Source organism: Maylandia zebra, linkage group LG1 (genome assembly GCF_041146795.1).
Source record: "Maylandia zebra isolate NMK-2024a linkage group LG1, Mzebra_GT3a, whole genome shotgun sequence".
Taxonomy (NCBI): Eukaryota; Metazoa; Chordata; class Actinopteri; order Cichliformes; family Cichlidae; genus Maylandia; species Maylandia zebra.
Window position 1 is genome coordinate 21,943,015 of NC_135167.1, and position 15,601 is coordinate 21,958,615.

Genomic DNA, 15,601 nt, shown 5'->3' on the forward strand with positions numbered 1-15,601 from the left:
GGTCCCAATAGTCAAATGGGCTTGATCGATTGATCCTCAGTAAGTTTGATCAGTGATCAAACTTACTGATGATATCTGATCACCTCTATAAAGGCTAAAGTGTTGGCAGTTTGTGAGTCTTGCTCATTGAGATTGGGATGCATGGTAACACAAAAAGCCAAACATTCTTCCCAGGAGTGGATTATAAGGCTTTTCAAACAATTTAGTCCATCATTCTACACTAACAAAGATTACATGGAAAACATACATACATACACACTTGTCCCAGCAAATTCACATGAAGTTCAGACCTGGAATGCTCAGAGAAATTGCAATAAACACAAGAGTAACATGTTAAGGACCCTAAAAGCCTGAGATAGCAAGTGAAATGTTAAAGTTCATAGCAGTAAAATTAGAAAAAGACTGAACAAATATAGGTTATTTGGAAGGGTTGCTAGCAGAAAGCAACTTCTCTCTAAAAACAACATGGCAGCACAACGTAGGGTTGCAAAGTTGTATCTGAACAAATCACAAGTCCTCTAGAACAATTTCCTGTGAATAGACAGCACCAAAACTGAGACGTTTGGTGATAATGCACAGCACGGCATTTGGTGATAACCTATAATAGCAGGTCAGCATAAGCACGTCATATCAACGGTCAAGCACAGTGGTGAATGGGTGATGATTCGAGCTTGTTTTGCAGCCAAACAACCTCCTGAACCTTCAACCATCAACTGCCGTGTATTATAAAGTATTCTAGAGTCAAATGTGAGGCCGTCTGTCCAACAGCTACAGCTTGGCCTAAACTGGGTTGTGCAACAGGACAATGACCCCAAGCACAGCAGCAAATCTACAACAGCATTGCTTGGAAAAAAAAAAGAAGAATCAAGTTGTCAAAGTCCAGACCTCAACTTGATTGAAATGCTGTGATGGGACCTTAAGAGAGCTTTCCATGAACAATACCCACAAACCTCACGCAACAGAAACAAAATTATAAAAGAAAGGGACAAAATTCCTCCACATTGATGTGAGAGACTGATAATGTCATACAGAAAACAAATACTTGAGATTATTGCTACTACAGCTAAAGCAAATAAGTCATGTCATACTACCCCTCCAGTTTTTTGGTGGAGGGTACAAAAAACATTTTTTGCAGGACTGTATATATTTCAAAAGTATTTTTCTTTTCTGTGGAACACAGAAAATTTCATTTTCACCATCCATCAAGAAGAAGCTCTTATCCTCATACATTTAAGCTCTGAGGCCTCTGCACTTGAAAGCCTCACAGATGGTGAAGCAGCTCTTTATCCTTTTCCGATCATAGCCCTTCTTTCTCAGTTTTGATTCTTCTGACCTTTTCCTCTTTGGCTGTTTCTCCGCCATCTCACCTTCTTGACAATGTGATTATGTTCAGCTGTCCCTCTTGTTCTGCTCCTTTCCCCCATCCTGTCTCCCTCTGTCTTGTTTACAAGCACAAACATGCCCAGTTGTTAGTTGTGTTTTGTCCATAACTGACATTTAGTAGATAAGTGTATTAAATCAGGAAGAGTTATTCCACCTCCAACCTTCAAAAATGCCTAAAGTTATAATATAGACTAAATTTTCTTAAATCATCAATCCCTCTGAAACTGGACAAAAAGTCAAAAATTCACCTGGAAGTCTGATTTTATCTGTCGTATTTCTCCACGTTCAAGTTTTTACATGAAACCCCGTCTCTGCACGCTTACAGAAACTTGCCCTTTAGCTTTACAGCAAGCTGTGTTGTGAAGCAGCCACACTAGTCTTCACAGGAGGTGTAGTGCTTTGATGGAAGCGCTACACTTCCGAGAGATTTGCTGTGCTACAGATCATGAATAGAGCCTTGTGCTCACAGTAACAGTTAAATGTATATGCGATAGATGATTCATTGGCAGTGTTTCAGGCTTAGCTGCTGCCTGGCCATCTGAGCAGTGTCAGAATTGAGTGTGTTTGTGCGTGCGTGCGTGTGTGTGTGTGTGTGTGTGTGGGCAGCCGCCTGGCAGAAAATAACGTGCTGCAATGCGGTCTCTATCTTCCTCTCATTTTTCCATCTGGTTGCCACTGGTCCCAGATTTTAAATAAAAGCCTTTTTGTACACATAAAAGCTCGATGTAGCTTACATGGGGTTCCTGACATTGATTCATAATAAGAACAACTCCAAAGGTGAGCTGGAACAACAGCATTTATTAGGCTGATGTAATAAAAGTCAGCTCATAGTTAATGACATTAAGTAACTGAAATTAAATTTAGCATCTTACCTTAAAACGTCAATGAACAAATGCATGCTCCTCTCAACAAATCCACAGGTTCATGTCTAGAGTCCAGCTTTTCCTCATACATTATAACCCAAGACAATTATTAGGCTGTCTTAACAAACAATCTTTTTTTAATTAATACGAATGCTCTTAGTTTTTCGTGCACCTATTCATTGCTCTTAGATGAAAATCTACTCAGTATTTGCTGGGTTGTCATTGAGCTATAATCAGATTATACAGCAGGCTTGAATTCAGTCAAAAGTAGGCATGTTTGTTCTCTGTCAGCGATACTTTCATCTCACTTCTCACCCCGAAATGAATGCTGCAGTTTTGATAATGAGAGGAAACAAATATGCTGCTCAGTGGTTCTTTAATTTTCAAATATTATAATAATCAAAGGAAACCAGCTGCTGTCAGAAACAGGATAATTAGTAGTAACTGTTACTGCTTTTCAAATGCATTAGTAGGAAACAGCTCATTTCCGTAAAGCTTTTTGTCAGTTAAAATGTGTGAATACGAAGACGTTTTCCACTTTTTGTGGGGTTCCTGCATGGATTCGTTGTACATGGGTTGTGTATTTTCTCTTTAGGTTTGTTGTTTAGTGCCACTAGTTTTAAAAACAGTAGTTGGGGAGGATTAATTTCATATTGCGTGGGCATTGTGTTGAGACTGGATGGACTCTAGCTCCTCTGCAAATCAGAATTAGACGAGTGGTTAATAAAATAGATTGCTTGATGAATAGATGGCATTGTGTCAGTATGGCAGTGAAAACAGTATTATCAACTATTAAATATTGACACTGTGAGTGTGACATAGCAAGTCTGTGATTGACCCCAAGGGGGGATTCTTTTCCTATACAGGCAGGCTGGGTAAGTACCAAATTAATATTTACCCATACTCACTAATATCAGGTAATTCCAGGTTTTGATCAGCACCATGGACAGCAGCCACAGTCGGCGGTCACATTTATAGACTCATTTATCTAACTCAAACTGTCTTCGACTAGTCTACCACAAGCCCGAAATAGGTTTGACTTTGCTAAAGTATTATGAAGACAATTGTAATGTATATAAGCATGGAACAATAATAGTGGTAACAATGCTTTACGCTCAGCAAGTCTTTGACAATACCACGTAAATCCAAAGTCCTAGCAGTATACTCACTGTGCCCTCTTCTCTGCTTTCTCGTTTCAGCACAAACTTTTTTTTTTTTGCTGTGCTGACAAACTGCTCTGTAAGATAAAAAAATTAATTGTTGCGTAGTTGATGTCAACAATTTCACGGGCATATAAGTAGTATACATCCCAGCATGTCCCAAGTTTTCAGAAAAGGCCCTTATTTTTAAGTCTGAGGAGTATAAAAGCATTAAAAAAATATATCTGCAGCCTAAATTCAGCTCATAAGGAAAAATATACCTTATAAATAAAGCTACGCTTTGACACACATGATCAAACCGTGACTTAGACAAGGCAGCAATGTCATTAGCAAAAGGCGAAACAAACCAGAGACACCTAACTTTCTGCAACTAGAGAAGCCCCCTGCTGACCTTTGGAAAAAATGCAAGTTCACTTTTCAGACCCAGAGGCAACATTCCTCCTTTTTCAAACAGTCTTTTTAGATATTAATATTAAAAAGGAAAAGTCCACAAATTCAGAATCATTTCTGCTTTCATACTGCTACTGCATGCAGTCATAACAACCATAGCAAAGGATAGATAGATAGGTAGATAACTCTCAGTACAACAACAAAAGTGGCATTCATGCTGAGCAGGTAGTGTTAAACCAACAGCAGCAAGAAAGTGACAAAAAAGAAACCAAAAAATTGCTGTTATACATGTATCATTACAGCCTTGCCTATGTTAGCTTATAAACTCAGAAACAGAACAACAGAATGCAGAGCATAATTAAAACATGTGATTTTGGTTGACATCCCAACAGGAAACGATGATGGACAACGCACTCCGCACTATATCCTACATTGCCGACATTGGGAACATTGTTGTCCTGATGGCAAGACGCCGGATGCCACGCACAGCCTCACAGGACTGCATTGAAACTACACCCGGAGCGCCCGAGGCAAAGAAGCAGTACAAAATGATATGCCACGTCTTTGAGTCTGAGGATGTAAGCAGCTCTTAAAGAGTTTTCCGAATGACAAACCCACTGCGCCTCTATGTGTTTATGGGAGAATCGTCTCCAGAGAGTGGGTACACAGATGACAGATGTTATTTTTTTTGTCATTATGTAAGAGTTCTCATTTGGCAGATCCTTTAACATCTAAAGATAGTGAAGATGACACTTGCGATTGCCTTTCAAGTGCTATGTGAGTGTCAGAAAATATTTCAGCTTCCCACTTCTCGCTGCTTTTTAACTTCCACAGTTTGACTCCGACGCACAGTTTTCTTGCGTTTTTTCCCCTGAATTGAGTGTTGTTAAATTATCTCAAATGCTGTCGCTAATATAAAGAAGTTCTAGAAACGTTTTTTGGAGCACCCTGCAGTAATCACTTAGGGCAGCCCAGTGATGTGAAATGATGTAAATTGGCTGGGCACTTTTGATTTTGATTTGCTTTCCTCGTTGAAGCAGATTCAGCAGGAGCTGGCAACATGAACAATGTTGCGCAGAGGAGCCAGCGACTCACTTTCTGTGCCAGTCAGTATAAAGGCTGGGCTCCAATCTGCAGCCTCCTCATCTAATTTTGCTGCCAGGCTTTAAAGGCCGCCCAGAGTTATAATGGAACCATTCAGCCGCTCATCCATCAGCTTATAAACAGTTTGTGTTATTGTGGTTCCACTGGCTGTATGTGGTGATTCCCGTCTTTTCTTCTTCTTCTTCTTCTTCTTTTTTATTTTTTATTGTTGTACATAACTAGTTCATGGTGGGACTTGGAGCCATTACTGTCTGCAAAGAGGGATTTATATGCAAGTATAGATTTCAATTAAACAGAGGAAGTATGGTTATATCATTCAAATGTATACAAGGTTTATTATTGCTGTCTGTTGGCTTCATTAACCTCGATTTCACCTGAATGAGAGAGCAGGAAACAGGAAAGTGTGTCTTTTTTCTTAGTGGCGAAATATAGCTTATGACAGAGAAACTCAGTAGAAACTTAAACACCTTTATATTTATTCCACTACTGGTTGATGCCCTTAGCTCCCTGTGTTGTTATTTATATGCTGCTGGGTTTGCTTTTGTTTACAGCCTGACATTTCTGTCTGCAGGCCCAGCTTATTGCTCAGTCCATCGGCCAGGCTTTCAGCGTAGCTTACCAGGAGTTTCTGAGAGCCAATGGCATTAACCCCGAGGACCTGAGTCAGAAGGAGTACAGTGACATCATCAACACCCAGGAAATGTACAATGATGACCTCATCCACTTCTCCAACTCTGAAAACTGCAAAGAGGTGGGTATACCTCAGAAGGAAGAACTGGGAATAAACAGTGAAAGACTTTGCATGTGGGACGAATCACACTGGCGCTGCAGGGCTATTAGAGAAATGTACTACTATAGTTGCTGTTAGCTAATTAGATTAAGAGGCAGATGGTACAGTAAAATCTACTCCAACAGTGTCAGATCTAGCTTATTTTCACTGTTGCATTTTTGCTTTAGCTAATGCCGTGCCCTGAAAACATTGCTGGAGGCTTTTGGTGAATTACAAACTGTGAAACGTTTACTGGTTTATGAGCACAGAGGCTGCAGGGGCACCATCACACAGCTGCTGTATTAGGGGCACATGAGTAATTTACAGTAATGAGGAACCTGGGCTTTCTTGAAGTAGTAAAGTTTTCCCACCTTACTAACTGTTCGAAGAATAAAGTCATGTCTTGAGGCTTGGTGTGTAGATGAGTAGTATCAGCTGGTCTGAAACAGGAAAACGTATCCGGCATTATGACAGTACTGGAGGATGAGCAAAAGCTGAATCTGAAAAGGTCTGTAAAGTCAAACATGGATGCGATAAATCAATACAGATAAATTATTGGTAGTTCTTTGTTGTTTAAATACATTTTACAACCAAAGTAAATTTGGTTGTAAAATGTTGTTCCTCCTAGCAACCTTTCCAACAAGCCAAACCTTTTCAGTCTTTTTTTTTGTACTTGCAAAGCAGGTGTTTTTCATACATTGCTATTTGAGACAACCAGTACAAACAGTGCTGACTTGTTTGCTAAAGACAATTCTGTTCTTTGTCAATACATCAAAAAGTTCAAGAATACACTGGCCAGTCACGTTTATATCCATGTCTGTCCAGGCTTGGCCTTTGACCTTTTGGATCTAAAATGTACCACTTTATGATGTTATCCTACTATAAGTTTGTTTTGGAAGAATTAGTGTAAGATTTATTGAGTTCAACATTTAGCACTGTTCAGTTCGCTGTTGAGTCCAAGTGAGCAAATCTGCCAGATTTAAAGAAATTCTCAGCAGTTGGCTCAGATGCATTAAAAAAAAGACAGAAAAAGATCAGGGAGATTGTGTTACTGGAGGCATGTAATCCATTATGTACTCCAAATGCAATGATAGGACTTCTTTTGGCATTTTTTAGTATTGTTATTAAGGCTCAGAGGAAATAGGAAGACCACACAGTAATGGAGAAAACACAATGTCCTTAATTAAATTAGGCTACAAAGTGTCTGCAATGTGGTGAGTGTGTGTAGAGGCAAGAAAGAAAGAAAGAAAGAAAGAAAGAAAGAAAGAAAGAAAGAAAGAAAGAAAGAAAGAAAGAAAGAAAGAAAGAAAGAAAGAAAGAAAGAAAGAAACTTAACCTCCTAGGACCTGGTGTCCACATATGTGGGTTGTCTAGACCAAAATACTAAATTTTATTCTACAAGGGCCTGATATCCACTTACGAGGACATTACACTGCCGCTGTTCTATCGGAATTTAAAGCGAATGTCCTCATATGTGGATCTCATTTTTCTCAGAAACAAAAATCAGGTAAAAAGAAAAAATCACATAATTCTTTGTTTTTACATTCATCAGGTCCCAATCATCCCAAATAGCAAACAGAAATTAAAAATGCATGCCATGGAAGAGTTCAGGTCTTAGGAGGTTAAATGACAGGCAAACAAAACCCAAACCAGCCATGACCCCTGCCTGCTGGAGAGAAGCAAGAGACATGTTTAGCACTAAACCCTTTTAAAAAACAAGTTCTAAGCGGGGCCAGACACTTACCTCCTATAAAAAAAATTTAAAAAAAAAGAAAGATGAAGGAAACAAGGGAGACACAAAGTAGTAGAGAGGTCATCACATGCATCCATCGTGTCAAATGCTGTTATTAATCTCCACTGTTAGCAAATGTGCTTTAATGAGTATCTCATGCAAAACAAAACATGCAGATAAAATATGCAGATAGAAAAGTAAAATGTCATGTGAACTAGGGCTGCCACAAACGATTATTTTGATAGTCGACTAGTCACCGATTATTTTTGCGATTAGTCGACTGATCAGATCATCATCCATTGGACATAAGACATACAGCTTATTGCACCAGCAGCATCTGGTCTTATATAACTATCATTAGCTTACAGCTTGAAGTGTTTAAGGTCTGTGCTAACTAAAAATAAAGACAAGATGATAGTTTATTAAATTTTAATGAATTTTGGAGATCGTCTCAGTGGAGTTTGATAAACTCAGCCGTCTGTTCCTTGCTATCTAAACTATAACAGGACATTGGAGTAAATTCTACCATTTCACACTTCTGTTTAATCAGTTTTCTGTTTGACATTAATTCAGCTGTGTAAAACTTTAATCTCAGCCAAACCGATTTACTCAGGAACAAATAAAACACTGAAAAAAGCCAAACAATAACATTTTTAAGTTATCTAAGTGACTTAATATCATGTTTAACCTGAGTAGTGAAAGACGGCGCTGGGTTTGAAAACAATTTGCCGGGAGTCCGGTGTTCTCACGGGCTCTAGTGAGCCTTGAGCCCCAGCTAGCTATCGAGCTGGTGGGTAACAGACGTCTCCGAAAACGTCGCCGCACTTTTACAAATATGTGGTGTCTTGATAAACCGAACACATATTTGAAGTGTACACAGCTACATTCTCGCCTGAAAATATGTTAAAAGTTTATTTTGTAACCTAGAAAGAGAAATAAAAGTAATATTAGAACTAAGTAGCTGCTGCCATTGTTAGAAACTGAATTGGGCTGAGCTGTGCTATGAATTCTGGGATAGGTTGGGCCATACACCCGACCTATCCTTCAAATCTGGGGAAAAGTAGGACGCATTTGTCGGCTGCATTTGCAGAAGTCTTCGAATTTGGAAAGCCTTCGTCGCGTCGCTGCAACGTAACCGGCCTTCAAATGTGGCCGCAGCTACGATACCGGACACTGCTCCTTCTTCTTCGGGGTTTAACGGCAGCTGGCATCCTTGTACATGCAGTGCTGCCATCTTCTGTTTCAGTCCGTTATTACACTCTTAAATCCTACTACTTACGTCTTTCAGGATCTTACAAGGCTTTAAACGACGCGTCGACTATTAAATTTGTCGTCGACGATTTTGGTAGTCGACTAATCGTGGCAGCCCTAATGTGAACTAATCCAGACATTAAGGTAAGAAACCTTGGACCAGTAGTCCTCACTGATTTTCAACATTAGCTGTAGCGGTCTAATCTGACCAGAGATTTGAATCTATTTCTGTATAAGCAGTAATCTGTAATCCATGTTAAGAGACTGTACAGTCTCACTGTTGTAAGTATAAAATAAAGTATACATTAATCTATATGAAGGATATTAAAAACCCCACCATTGTGGGTCATGTGTTTTCAAATACAGTTGGACAGTTTCTGTTCATCATTAAGGTTTTGGGTTTTTTTAAATGACAAACAGACTCCATCCCCTGCTTACTTCTGTCTCCACAGCTGCAGCTGGAGAAGAGTAAAGGGGAGATCCTGGGTGTGGTGATTGTGGAGTCTGGCTGGGGCTCCATCCTGCCCACAGTTATTTTAGCCAACATGATGAACGGCGGCCCAGCAGCTCGCTCTGGCAAGCTCAGCATCGGAGACCAAATCATGTCCATCAACAACACCAGCCTAGTGGGGCTGCCGCTCGCCACCTGTCAGGGAATCATTAAGGTACCGAGACACTGAAGAAGTGGATGGAAGAGGCAGCTGAAGTCATGAAATACACCCTAACTTGTTATTTTCAAAATTCAACTACATAATTTCTGTGAAAAAACCTCTTATGTTTGTGTGTTCTTCTCTGTGTCAAAGGGCTTAAAGAACCAGGTCCAGGTGAAAATGAACATTGTCAGCTGCCCTCCTGTTACTACAGTCCTCATTAAGAGACCAGATCTAAAGTATCAGCTGGGCTTCAGTGTTCAGAATGGCATTGTATGTATAATTTCATAGAGCTGTAAGTGGGTGGCTCTGATACTATTAGTTATTAGTTATTATTAGTTAATTAGTTAAATGATCAGGGGGTAGAATGAAATACCTTTATAATGAGCTAATTTTCTTCTTTGTTGTTGTTGTTTGTCTTTCCTCCAGATATGCAGTCTGATGCGAGGAGGCATTGCTGAGCGAGGTGGGGTCCGGGTAGGTCACAGGATCATAGAGATCAATGGTCAGAGTGTGGTGGCCACAGCACACGAGAAGATTGTCCAGGCTCTCTCGAACTCTGTTGGCGAGGTGAAACTGATGCACACAAACATTTCACAAAAGAACATCTACAAAGAAAGCCATAATTTTCAGACACAAACATTTGCAAATCCAGTGCAAATACTGTGATGGTTTCAGTACAACCACCGTTTTTTTACTTTTGGCTGAATATAAATGATGGATTTCGTTATTGTGGCTTCACACACTCGTTGTCTGAAACCAGACATCACGAGCTGGGAGTGGATCAGACTGACAGTCACTTACAGGGTACTGCTGTATCTAGTTTATTATAGATGGGAGCATAATTTACCACATAAAAATCACATGAAATAAAGTTGTTAAGACTATAAACTCATCAGGATTAAATTCAGTACAGTTTAAAATGTTTAAAAGGTTGTTTTCTCATAGGGATGAGTCACCTGTTATTGGCCATCAAAGGAAATAACTGCTGATGGTGCAAAGTAGGTGAATCCTGAATTAAATGCTACCTCCCTTTGAGACCAAGTATTGAAGCAGTTAACAATAAGAACAAATGTATGCTGATTGACATATGACAGTCGGGTTACAGAGGCAACCAGAGCCTGGAATGGTTGCTAGCCACCGACTATCAGCTACAAAGTGATGTGTGATGAATGTCTTCCTGTGTGAACGCTCCTTTATACACTGGTTTCACCATCCTGCATCCATCTATGCTGTCATGGTTACTAAATTGAATCATCTGTAAAAATAATGCACAGCAATGACTGTTGGTACATAATCGGAACAATTACTGCTCTAAAGCAGGCATGTCAACTCAAATTACATAATGGGCCACATGCTTGATCTTAACTGGGTCACACTAGTGAAATTCTCCTTTCTGTCAGTGAAAAGTAGTTTAATTACACATTTAATCCTTGAGATATCTTAATATAACAAAATCAAGTGTGAATTTAACATTAGGTCTCGGTTTTTCTGCATGATATAGAAATCCTGCTGTAGAATGAAAGAAATCTGTCAGCATGACTCTTTGAGTTTAAATTATAAGAAAAAGAAATTGTTGAATTAGAGAAAAGGTTCTGGTGGCTCATTGACTGTCCAGAAATTTGCTTTTTTTACTATGTACTTGTAGTGAAAAACTACAAACTTTTCTGTCATTTAATTATTTATCTGTTGCCTAATTGGTTGGTGAAGCCATCGGTTCTTAAAATATGGGTAAAAGTCATGCACATTCCCAGCACCATCCACTGGGTCAGATTGGAATTGTTGCCAGGCTGACTCTGGCACCTGGGCTTTATGTTTGGCACATCTGCTGTGAAGAAAAGAACTTTTCCATGTGTCTTTAACCCTTTAGACCTCTACATCATCACTGTGGTTTTTCTGACCAGAATAAACAAACTGTGAGCGATAAATTGCACAAAAATGCCGTATATAGCAAAAATGATACAAATGAAAATGCATATATGCTAATTTATATTTAATTTATCTTTCAGAATTTGTCAGAAGGTTCAATAAACTGTCCAGTTTCAAAACTTTACAATTTGCTGACAATTATTTCATGGTTCAGGCTTTACAGGGTTAATTTTGACAGATGACATACTTTTAACAGACAGCCTGCAGTGTAAGCAAACAGTGCGGTTGGTGTAATTCTTACATTGGTAGGAAAAATCGTAAACACGGAGTAACCTTGGATGAGTGAAGTGTAAGAGCAGAACTAGATCACTGTCAGAGCCAAATAAGTCACACTGCTTAAAAAAAATACCCAACTCAAATACACGGTAGATGGAAGTGTCGGTTCACTTATTCACTACTTAGTGTTCAGGCACTTCGATGTGGGAGACCATAAATTGTGTTAGTACAGTACAGTAAAATATTCTGCTCAGATCATTACTTTTATACAGTTGAGAACCCTTTAAATTGTCTATATCTTTTTAAACTGTGTCCTTATTGCCTGGTGACATTTTTGTCCATCGATTTCATTTGAATTTTATGTTGTATTTACAAGAAGAAAAAAACCGTCTTATTCTTCAGTTTTCAGCTGATGGTCTATTTCACAGAACCCCTGGTGTTTTCTCTCTCCGTCAGATTCACATGAAGACCATGCCGGCAGCCATGTTCAGGCTTCTAACGGGACAGGAGACCCCCATGTACATATAAAGAACAGCCAAGAACCGCCCCACGGGACAGGCAGTCAGCTGCGGTGGGTTATCATACAAACAAACCTGACTGGTTACGGGGTGGAGGATTACTCCTCCCTGTCCTTTCAATTCTCTCTTCTTTTTCTTTTCTTCGTCTTTGGGCTGATGACTCCAACTCCTCATCATCTCTCTAGTCTGTGCTTAACATGCAACAGCCATTATATTGATACTGGATGCCTAATCCACTCGACCAGCTGAAGAGACAGAGTGTATGTGTTTGTGTGTGGATGTGCGTGGATACTGTTTGCTATTTATTTGTCCTGTCTGTGTGGACTTACCGAACGAATACGTCACAGTTTATTTTTTTATATTCATGTAATGCAATATGATACTTCTACTCTACTTTCTTGTATATTTCCATTTTCATTTCTGTTAATTTATTCCCATGTAAATACATATTTTGCTAATATTGTGAGTGCGGACGGGGGGGCAGCGCTGTATTGTAAATATTTACTGAATCTTGCCATCGAACTGAGGCCATGATGATGGCAAAGACACAACTTAATGCCGGATATCATCAAAAGGGGAACGAGTTACGTGTCTGAAATGTTGGGTTTAGATGTGCTAAGTGAATAAAATAACGTACACGTGACTCAAGCCAATTCTTGGAGCAGGGGTGTACGGGAGAAACGCCATATCCTTTTACTTTACGACATTTTAAGGCAATACACGAGTTCAACTTCTGAATGGCAAGTCTTTTCTAAATCAAACACTCACATTTAAATAATATTAACATGCATCAGTTATGCTTTGGATATCAAGTCACAGGTATGAAAAGTTTCTTTTGTGTGCTTCTCTTCTGTGTGTTCATCTCTAGTGTTCTGACTGAAACTCATGCATACTTTGAGTGGACTGTGAATGTAACTTTGTTGTGTGAGCTGTCTCATTGCCATACGCAGTATTAGAATGTCTGTACATAAATAAAAAACTTGTCTAGTATTGTGCTCATGTTAAAAAATAAAATAACAAAAAAAACCAAAACCTCACAGGTTTAAGTCACCGCAAACGTCCTCCCAGCTATATGTTGCCCTTCATTCTTGAGAGGGAAAGAGAGAACTGTGAATCACACACTGTGACAGACGACAAAAAGCCTTACTGGGGAGTAATGGCTTTCCAATGCATTGTAGTAAATTTTAACCGTAAGAACATTATCTGTGTGCATGCCTCGTAAAGTAGAATCATGTCATTGTGACTGGATAATAAAATATGAGCTAAACCTGGCTGTGATTTATTTTTTTAAACTGCAAATGCTTTAAATTACTCCACAAAGACTTAACTGCCTGAAATCTTCATGATTCTTCATGAAGGTTCAACGAGGAACTGCAAACAATCCTTAGAGATTTTGGTCTATGTTGACTTGATAGTATCACAGTTGCTGCTGCAGATTTGTGAATCTCCCAATGCACCACATCCTAAAGGTGCTCTGCTGGACTGGGATACGGGGGGGTGAAAAAGTATTTGCCCCCTTTATGATTACCTATTTTTTTTCCTACTTCAATGTTTCAGATCATCAAACAAATTTAAACATTGGACAAAGATAACACAAGAAAATAGAAAATGCAGTTTCTAAGTATAGGTGTTTATTATTAAGGAGGGGAAAACAATCCAAACCTACATGGCCCTGTATGTAAAAAGTGGTTGCCCCACCCGCTCCATTATAACATAAATTAACTGTGGTATATCACATCTTTGGAACGCTGAGTTCAACTCCTCTAGTCACACCCAAGCCTGATTACTGCCACACCTGTTCTCAATCAAGAATTAATAGGATCTGCCAGACATAATGGAGTATCCAAGGAAATTCAGGAACAAATGAGAAACAAAGTCACTGAGATCTCTCAAGTCTGGAAAAGGTTATAAAATCATTTCTAAAGCTGTGGGACTCCAGCAAACCACAGTGAGAGTCATTATCCACAAGTGGCGAAAACATGGAACACTGGTGGACCTTCCCAGGAGTGGCCAGCTGACCAAAATTACCCGATTCTTCCAAGAGGTCACAAAAGACCCCAGAACAACATCCAAAGAACTGCAGGCCTCACTTGCTTCAGTTAAAGTCAATGTTCAGGACTCCACCATAAGTAAGAGACTGGGCAAAAATGGCCTGCATGGCAGACTCAAGACTAAAACCACTGCTGAGCAAAAGGAACATTTTTGCCAGGAAACATTTTTATTATCCCCAAGACTTCTGAGAAAATATTCTGTGGACTGACAAGACCAAAGTTGAACTTTTGGGATGGTGTGTGTCCGATTACATGTGGTATAAAAGTAACACAGCCTTTCAGAAAAAGCATATCATACCAACAGTAAAATATGATAGTTTGATGGTCTGGGGCTGTTTTGCTGTCTCAGAACCTGGAAGACTTGTGTAGTAAATGGAAGCATGAATTCTGCTGTCTGCCAAAACAGCCTGAAGGAGAATATCTGGCAGTCTGTTCATGACCTCAAGCTGAAGTGCGCTTGGGTTGTGCAGCAGGACAATGATCACAAATACACCAGTAAGTCTACCTCTGAATGACTTAAGAAAAACAAAACGAAGACTTTGGAGTGGCCTGGTCAAAGTCCTGACCTCATCTGATTGAGATGCTGTGGTATAACCTTAATAAGGTGGTTCATGCTCAAAAACCCTCCAGTGTGGCTTGGAAAGAAAGCAACTGGACTTGAAGACGTTTCACCTCTCATCCAAGAGGCTTCTTCAGTTCTAAAATCAGTGGTGGAGTTTTATCTGGGACTTTCAATCATTTAGTTTTAGAACTGGAGAAGCTTCCTGGATCATTAAAATAAAATAAATCAGGCTAAATTGAAGTGTTTATGATGCAAGTTGAAATTTTGATTGGCTGCTTTAGTCAGAAGTAAAAACAACTTAATATCTCTGGTAAAAGAATTGTTACTGATACAGCACATTTCACACACACACAGACACACAAAGATGACACTCAGGGGCAACTCAAGGTTCAGCATCTTGCCAAAAGATACTTGGGTACATGGTCTGTAGAACCCGGGGAATGCTCTACCGACCTACTGAACAGTAGATGACCCGTTCTACCATAGCCATCACATGAGATGATTACTACGACTAAATAATTAAATTACTATAGACACTTCAGGTAAGACTGATTCTGATTTGATTAGCATCTCTCAATTGAGCAGTGAACAGTAAAACATCTCTTGCGGTTATATATTATGCAGTGTGAAATTTCAATGCAGCTGTTTTGACTCATCAAAAACTACAGAGGAGGCCATTCAGCAGGGATACAGGATACCCAAGCATTATCCAAACAGAAAAGAGGGAGCCTTAATTATCAGTTTTACTTGTGTTTTTCAAGGTGCACAGGATTATAATTCAGCCTGTGTGTGATGAAAGGCACTTGCTATGTGACAGTTTCATAATAGGTATTCATTCGAAAGCAAGGCTGCAGTGTTTTCTTCTTTTGATTGCCTAAAACTGTCAGTGTAGAAAATACATTAAAAAGCAGCTTTGCAAAGGCATTTCTTTCAATGGTCTCTCGTGCACATAGAATTAGTCTCAGATTGAGACCAAGCATTAAACAAAAAAAAAAAAAAAAAAAAAAAAAAAAAGGTTTACCA

General features: G+C 39.3%; 1 protein-coding gene across 5 annotated transcripts in view; it reads left to right on the forward strand.

Annotated features, from left to right (window-relative positions):
* apba2b (amyloid beta (A4) precursor protein-binding, family A, member 2b) overlaps positions 1 to 13,236 on the forward strand; it is an 81,776-nt gene extending 68,540 nt beyond the window's left edge. For all 5 annotated transcript variants that reach the window (XM_076883280.1, XM_004543217.6, XM_076883287.1 and 2 more), the window contains 6 exons: positions 4,189 to 4,374; positions 5,472 to 5,651; positions 9,105 to 9,317; positions 9,456 to 9,575; positions 9,732 to 9,872; positions 11,904 to 13,236. In XM_076883280.1, the coding sequence (XP_076739395.1) occupies positions 4,189 to 4,374; positions 5,472 to 5,651; positions 9,105 to 9,317; positions 9,456 to 9,575; positions 9,732 to 9,872; positions 11,904 to 11,975 (912 nt within the window). In that variant the 3' untranslated portion in view covers positions 11,976 to 13,236. The remainder of the gene's footprint in view (positions 1 to 4,188; positions 4,375 to 5,471; positions 5,652 to 9,104; positions 9,318 to 9,455; positions 9,576 to 9,731; positions 9,873 to 11,903) is intronic.
* Positions 13,237 to 15,601: the final 2,365 nt, after the last annotated feature.